The sequence below is a fragment of the Sinocyclocheilus anshuiensis genome, unplaced genomic scaffold (genome assembly GCF_001515605.1).
Source record: "Sinocyclocheilus anshuiensis isolate Anshui unplaced genomic scaffold, SAMN03320099.WGS_v1.1 scaffold5, whole genome shotgun sequence".
Taxonomy (NCBI): Eukaryota; Metazoa; Chordata; class Actinopteri; order Cypriniformes; family Cyprinidae; genus Sinocyclocheilus; species Sinocyclocheilus anshuiensis.
Window position 1 is genome coordinate 229653 of NW_015536464.1, and position 8590 is coordinate 238242.

The window sequence follows — 8590 nt, forward strand, 5'->3', positions numbered from 1 at the left end:
CATCCTATTTGTTTTCTTTATTTTACAAAAGCACAATGTTTTGTTTTCATTGTGAGTGTACACAAATAAAAGCAGACCTTTATACAGGGATGCATTATTAATAAGACAATAAGTGTTTTTAAAGTTGATTCTACTGGTATAAGGAAACAGTTGAAGTGATCGCGCCGGCGCGCGCACACACACACACACACAAAACACATCAGTTCCAGCATTGCTGACTTGACAGCGCAGTTGGTACTTTATCAAAATAAAATACAGTGAACCAAACATCAGCGTGCCCGTCTCTGTGTCACCGTTGGAACGCGACTGAAGTACAAAGGGTTATTAAAAAAATAATATAATAATAATAAATTATATAATTACATCCTCTATCACATTGATATACAATGTGGCTGACAGGGTGGACATTTTGAGCTTCAGTTAGCATATTAGCATACAACAAACTGTGACTAGCTAAATAGTTATAGTTAGTCTGGTTGTTGAAGAGAATTTGGTATATTTAAACGTACATATTTTGAAAATACTGTATTCTAATCACTTCTGGCATAGTTTATGCCGACAGGGTGGACATGTTAAGCTTTGGCAAAGCAAGTAAGCAAACTCATACAAAGAAAATTTGTCAATTGAAAAGTCACCAACTTATTCACCTCAGCTGTTGAAATTCCTGCCACTGAAGATACAAAAAAAGTCTGTTGTGCTGATGTCACTAAAGGGGATGGCCTTTTCTTAAAGAGACAGATTCCCCAATACAACAGGGTGGACAACCATTTAAGGGACATGGACAAACTCTTATTTTTTATTAAATAAAAATATAGTTTTTATTACCAAATTATCTCTTATTTAACAAAATATTAACACAGTGTGTTTACACTCTTCACTCTTTACAAGAACAAACCAGCAAGGGACAATACACATTTTTGTCTTAAGTTCCACATTTCCCAGTGTTTACACCCTCATGCTTTTAACATGTCAGATCTCCAAGCTTTTATTTTGGTGGAATTTTGGTAAAATGCTGTAAATGTCAGTCCATAAAACGTTGCCAATTATGTGTGAATGTAAATGAAGCGAACATGCACTTGCAAAGGTGAGTTTGTCAGAGTAGCATTTGCAGTACACCAAGCTGCTCTAAAAACACCGTATTACAAGCTGCCTGTGTGTAAATGAACACAGTGCTGCACTTCACTCTGAAACATGAAGTGCAACTATAAAGCTACTTTTTAAACTATATAGCTGAGTCTTTAGATAACAGTGTTTTTAAGATATATTGTTTTATTGATTAACTGCAGCCTCATTTGTTTATTTTAATGTTAAATACTGTTCATCAAACCCCCCGCTGTTCCCTCACAATCCCCCTGCCTTCAAATAGTACCCTTAAGTGTATTATGAACCTTTAGAAACAAAGATGTTCCTTTAAGATGCCCCAGTGACCAGCCGTTGTACCTATAATTATACCCATTTTTTCACTTTTTTCTTTTTCTGTGAGTGAATATATATCTGAGCTTTATGTGGATATGTCATTTCATGACAATTTAGTGACTCTTACCTGATACCTTAAAATCAGTGCACGTTATTCTAGGTATTAACCTTGAATGGCAAATGTGACTTCCATGTTAAAATAAGAAATATATAGCCTATGATATAAGACCTTGTATTAAGATCTCTGTTCTGTATTGCAGTTTTCACATTACAACACCCATATTGCGTATAAATGTTATCTTATTTAGTATATTATCAGTTTCCTTATAAAGAAAGTAAATATGATTTTACATATGATCATTCCTTGAACAATCTATTTAAAAACTCAAGATATGAGCTACTGAAAATAGTAGGTAGGCACTAAAATGGTTTTCAGTTTTGCTGCAACAGCTGAATTGTTTGTGCTTTTGTGGATGAGCAACTGACTGTAATTTCTTGAGCTCACTAGTGGTTGCATAAGTCTCTGTGTTTACTGCCTATAGCTGTGTTCACCATTTCTGCCTGATGAGAGGAGCTCAGTCTCAGAGCTGTTACTGGGCCTCTTTGTCCATCGTATTTTATAAGCCTAGAATCCCCTGGTGTCTGGAGAAGCAAGTCTGTAACACCATGCCTGTGATTACTGTCATGTTGTCATAGTATGAGTTAGGTTTTCTTCCCATGTGTCATGGAATGGTTGAAGTTTAGCCGCAACAGTGGATTTTTTAGTTTTTAAACCGCTTCATCAGTATGCCCTTTATCAGTAAAGTAACGTGCAAAATGTCATGCTGTTTCCCAAATGCCTTGACTTGACCAACAGCTCTGTTTTGGGTAAACAAAGCATAGTATTCTGGGCGCAGATGTAGATTTAAGTCTTGAAATGCACAAGGGGCTGTACTGCAAGGCGATTGCACAATCTTTGAACAAAATGTTTGAATTAGTTTGGAAACAGAAAGCAATACCAGTCATCTGTACTCATTCATGAATGCTCCCAGTGGCGGCTTGGGCAGTGGGATGGAATGAAGCATATCTCTTCACTGCATGTGCTTCGTTTCCCATCAGAATTGATAGTGTTAGAGTCCGGGCTTTATGTTTGACAATGATAATGACAATTCTCACAACAACACTGAGCTTATCTACAATCCAGGGTGCCATTGTACATCCTTTTGGTGAGTTCCTTTTTAATTTGACTTTTTTTTTATATTGTGTCCTAAAAGACAAGTGTCTTGCTGATTAACACAGTTTATGTGTTCTGGCAAACCATGTCCAATTAATTTGCTCTCCACTTGTGGCTGCACATTCATGCTAGCAGTAAGTTGTCTGATGGTGTACATGAATGATGGAGTCTAATGTGTTGTGTATGTTGAGAAAATTAAGGGGCCCAACACTGAACCCTGATGTACCCCAGTGGTCAATAGTTATGATTTAGACACCTTGCCTTACAGAAACCTTGAAGAACCTGTACATGAGTGTCATAATTGAGTTTTCACTCTGACCTAGACATGTGCCGGTATTCGGTAATGTGATATATCACGGTAATGAATATGCACGATATTGTTATAGTGGGTACTTCAAAATACAGAGAATAATTATTTATTACAAATTATTCCGAATTTTGAATGCATTTTAAGAATACTTTTCCCATAAACTAGTCACAATGCACAACACCGCCGTATGCTGCGTCAAAGACGCGTGTTCACTCTGATGTAAACAAGCACGGTTGAGAAGCACATGACGGAATGCGTGAGAGACACTCTGGATGAAAGCACACTTAGCTCTCTGTACATTTTTGTACTTTATACATTTTTTGTGTATTACTTTATTGTATTTAAATGTTATTTTTGTTATAAGAAAAAAGTTATTAAACCTGTTATTCTGTATTATGACAACACTTTTTGCAACTAAATTTCAATATCTTGATAATACCGTATACTGTGATAAAAGCATTAGCAATTAATCACAACATGAAAATTTGATACCGGCAAGCTAGCTGTCAGCTAGTTTGTTGATTTATTTTCCATTTTATGTGCTTTGATTTGCCTTTTTAGAGAAAGACTGTCTGTGCAGTCTACTTTCTTAACCAACCATGTAGCATTGGTTTACAGTTGTTTCTTTGGCATTTCAGCTTTATCTTGGTGTCACACATTTAGATGTAAGGGCACAGCAAGGCATATAGCCTGACTTGAGTGGATTGACATCATGCCAGTGCTTATACAACATCCACTGTATCTTTGTAACTGCGCTCAAGGCCATACCTCATTCTGTACAGACACATTCATTGAAATGAAAAAGGATTTATTAGTACTTTAGTCTTTCTGAGATTTTCAGAGTATGTTTAAATCTTTCCAACATCAAAGCACTACATTTTATCCTGAAGTAGAAATTATAAACTCATTTGCATTTCATGTTTAACACATTTCTTAAAGAGACCTTTCATGCTTAGCTGTTAGATGGCAGTGCATAAGAGATTTCAGCAAGAATTTGACACCTGATTTGCAAAAATGTGTCAAAAGCAAATTCACAATTCAGCAGAACATGTTCCCCTGTCATATAGCATAAATAATGAGAAGAAAGGCAGAGAAAGAGACTTAGTTGAGGCAGGCATCACAAACCAGATTTTTTTGCCATCTCCAATTCAAATCCCTTTAGTTCTTTGAAACTAAAGAAAGAAAAGGTAAAGATTTATAGTGTGGTATTCACTATACAGTGAACAAAGTGAGTGAACAAATTATGGTAAATACAGTAATGGCACCATCATTTTTTTATGCATCTAATGAGTTTGTCACCTTTGTGAGGTGAGTAACAATGAACATGAGTAGAGGTTTTTTCTTTCCATCCTCTCTTTCTGCAACGACTCCACCATTAAAAGTCATGATTATAGCAATCAGTGTAGTTGTAACCAGTTATTGACTACATTGGCAGTCAGTCCTCTTTCCAGGTGTCGAGTACCTGTAATTTGTATTATCAGCAACCTCCTTCTCAAAACACTAGTGTAGTGTAGATGTTCATGTCCAAAATGTCTGATGTCAAACTGTCCATGACAGAGATGTGTCGCTAAATGCAGGTTACCATGGTAACAGTTTATGAAGACCTTCCGGATTGGCGGTGTGGAAAAGTGGTGGGTGTTTGTGCTTGGCTTTTCTCTTTCGAGGCCCTGAGGGTTTTGCAGTTCAATCAACCTTGTGCATGTCGCTGTCACTGAAGTGGAGAGGGTCTGTCTCCTCGGAGTATTCAGCATGACACGTCTGTGTCTTAAGTTACTATGTTTCTGGGACTTTGAGAAAGTCATCTGTCAGCCACCTTACAAAGGTGTTGCAGCAGGATACAGCAATATGTTCAGTATGTCTGAAACATGGGTAATGAAGTTGTTATTCACAGATTATCTTCACCTCCAGTGCATTGTGAACTTAAGAACTGCTGTAGAAAGAAATAGGGTAGCACTTTAGTTTAGGGACCAATTCTCACTATTAACTCTTTGCTTATTACTAGCATATTGGCTGTTTATTAGTACTTCTAAAGCATATATTAATGTCTTATTCTGCATGACCATATTTTAGATCCATCAATTCTACCTCATACCTAAAATTAAAGGGATAGTTCACTCAAAAATGAAAATTCTGTCAGTAATTACTCACCCTCGTGTCGTTCCAAACTCGAAAGACATTTGTTCATCTTCGAAACACAAAATAAGATATTTTTGATGAAATCCAAGAGTTTCTGACCCTCCATAGACAGAAATGTAACTGAAACGCTGCCAAGCCCAGAAACATAGTAAGAACATTGTTCAAATAGTCCATGTGACATCAATGGTTCAACCATAATTTTACAAAGCTACAAGAATACTTTTTTGTGCACAAAGACAACGACTTTATTCAACAGTTCTTCTCCACCGTAGGCGACATTAATGAGATTACCACCATGCGTTGTTACATTGCTGTCTATGGAGGGTCAGAAAGCTTTCTGATTTCATCAAAAATATCTTAATTTGTGTTTTGAAGATCTCGCGGGTTGGGAACGAAAGGATGGTGAGTAATGAATGACATAATTTTTATTTTTAGGTGAACTAACCCTTTAACAACTACCTTACTAACGATTAATAAGCAGTAAAATATGTTTTTTTAAGGCAAAAGTCATAGTTAATAGTTCGTTAATTGACCTTAAAATAAAGTTTGTGAAATGTTAGAGGAACAAGTTCATTGTTCATTTAATGAAGTACACCTGTGATTTATCTGCTAGGACTCCTGCATGAACTTGAGAGAAGCAACATCCTACATCTACTAAAAATCATTGACACACCAGTACAAAGACAACACTTGTTTTGATATCTTGCATTTACTACAATGACATTAGCACATTTTTAAGTGTCCAAATACATTTTTGTTGCTTTTGTATGCACACTACGGTATCAGTATCAATGTATGTATCAGTTTATTACAGACATACAGTATATGTTGTATATTTGAATGATACATGATTTAGAAGCTGCTAGAAATGGTTTTATTCCTTACTTCATTACCTTTGGTTTTTTACAGGTTGCGTTTCACCTGCAGCCCTACAAAGGCCGGACGGACCTCAGTGTGCATGACAACATCAAATACATCATTGACAAGTAGGTTGCACCTCCTCAGTACCTTCATACATTCCAAAACTAAAGATCAGAGCGATCCTGTCTGCTAACCTGAAAGTCTAGCCCTTGTCCATCATGATGAGCTGGGTTGCTTTGAACTCAGGAGTTGGGGTGAAATTCAATCCAGCCTGGTGAACAGAAAAGAGAGTGGTGTTTTAAAAAGAGAGGTCTTTTCTTCCATTAATCATTCAGGAAACAGAACGTATAACATGACCTGATGGTATTGCGGCTAACTCACTCAGGTTGAAGAGAACAATGGCTGCAGTGCGTAAATTTATAACACTGTAACAGTCTACTGGCTGCAACATGCTGAGTCATTTTTTGCAAATATATTAAAGTCATTTGTCCTTGAATTGTTCTCTAGCAACAGGAATGCCTTGGAATGAAAGACATTATGTAAAACCGAGCTAAGTAAAGTGTAGGTTTACACTTTATCAGGTAATACAGTCATCTGTATTGCTGTGAGAGGCTCGCCTTCAGAACAAGGACACGTAACATTCCAGAAAGCACAAAACACTTTTATAACACTGTACAATGTTGTATTTTGGTTATAGTTAGCTTTAAAGGGGTCATGACATGGATTTTAATATGTTCCTTGAGGTTTACTTAAAATGTTAATAAAGTTTTTTGTGCACAAATAAATATGTGGAAAAAGGATTATTTTCAACCCTCATTCTGACCCTCTGCCTGTTTTTAAGGGGCGGGTCCTTTAAGACTTCTCAGTAATCGGCCACTGTTATGATTGGCTAACGTCACTGCATAGGAAACAGTATCAACGCCCCCTCGCTATTGCATGTGAGTGTTTTGACAACATCAGTCTCCTGACACGATCCGGGATGTCATTAAAAAGAAACTATCCGCTTGTTCCTGACGCTGGGATACATCTGATATCTGTACAAAGACGCTCTGGAGGCAGTGTTTATGCAAATGTTTGTGCACAGTTTTAATGGTACAAAGACCGCTTATATGCCAAAAGATCAAGGCAAATTTGATTTCTCATGTCATGACCCATTTAATTAACAGTAGGCAATACATTTGTCACAGTATTTATTCATCTGTGTTAATATTATAATAAATAAAAATACAGCTGTTCATTATTAGTTCACGTTTACCATTGATAGATACAACTTTTGATTTGAATAATTTATTAATAAATGTTTAACTAATGTATGATGTTTTGTTTGTCCACACATTGGAAGTCAATGGTAACCAGAACTGTTTGGTTACCAAAATATCTTACTTTGTGTTCCACAGCAGAAATAAATCTATACCAGTTTGGAACAACATGAGGTTTGAGAAAATTGCCATTTTGGGGTAAACTGTCCTTTCAGTAAATGCATTAGAAGTATTTTTCATTGTTAGTTCATGTTAACTGAAGTAATTAACGTTAACAAATGGAATCTTATTGTAATGTATTAACATATTTTTATATATTATACTTTACATAACTCTTTTCAATAAGGTTTATTCCATTAATATAATGCATTAGGTATCATGAACTAACAATGAACAATATTTTTTTGTGTACAGTGGGTTAATGTTAATTATACATTTTCAGCATTTCAAAACTAACATTAATTTATTATGAACACACAACAATTAAAAATGAATATATATCCTTGAATTAACAATACATTATGCTTTGATTCATAAATGCTGTAAAAATGTTATTGTTAGTTCATAATATCTAATCTATTAAAGGGTTAGTTCACCCAAAAATGAAAATTAGGCTGTGTTTTACTCACCCTCGAGGCATCCTAGGTGTATATGACTTTCTTCTTTCAGACGAATCAAGTCAGAGTTATATTAAAAATGGTCTTTGATCTTTCAAGCTGTTTAATGCCACTCAGCGGGTGTTGCATTGCTTCAGTCCAAAAGAACTTAAATAAAAATCACCCATCCATAAAAAAAAAAAAGTGTCTCACACGGCTCCGGGGGGTGAACAAAGGCCTCCTGTAGCGAATCGATGCGTTTTTGTAAGAAAAATATCCATATTCAAAACGTAATAATCACTTTAATCTAGCTTGCGCTCACAGTTGTAAACGGAAGCAGTTCCGGGCTGATGAGGTATATGAGGCGCATGCGCCAGTGAGTCTCGTGAAAACCAACGTTTGTTAACAGGATCAAAGGAAGCAAAGTTTCCTTACTTTAGCAAAGGAAAACCAGTCTCCTCTTGGCTTATATCGAAATCCTCCGACATTCTTCTTTACAAATCCTCATTTTGTACTTCTAATTCTTGGCCGTTGTTCTGTTTGGATCTCTCCGCTGCGTTTCTGCGTTCGTCACTTCTGAGCGGCGCATGCGCAAAGCCGACCTCATACGTCATTCCCCCGGAACTGCTTCTGTTTACAACAGTGAGCGCAAGCTAGATTCAAGTGATTATTACGTTTTGAATATGGATATTGTTCTTACAAAAACGCATCAATTCGCTACAGAAGGCCTTTGTTCAACCCCGTGTGAGACACTTTTTTTTATGGATGGGCGATTTTTATTTAAGTTCTTTTGGACTGA

The 8590-nt window shown here is 36.3% G+C and overlaps 1 protein-coding gene across 4 annotated transcripts in view; it reads left to right on the forward strand.

Annotated features, from left to right (window-relative positions):
• The window catches only part of LOC107686956 (glycoprotein endo-alpha-1,2-mannosidase-like protein), a 12997-nt gene that overhangs the window by 2246 nt on the left and 2161 nt on the right, over nucleotides 1-8590 (forward strand). For all 4 annotated transcript variants that reach the window (XM_016484181.1, XM_016484116.1, XM_016484262.1 and 1 more), the window contains one exon: nucleotides 5985-6061. In XM_016484181.1, the coding sequence (XP_016339667.1) occupies nucleotides 5985-6061 (77 nt within the window). The remainder of the gene's footprint in view (nucleotides 1-5984; nucleotides 6062-8590) is intronic.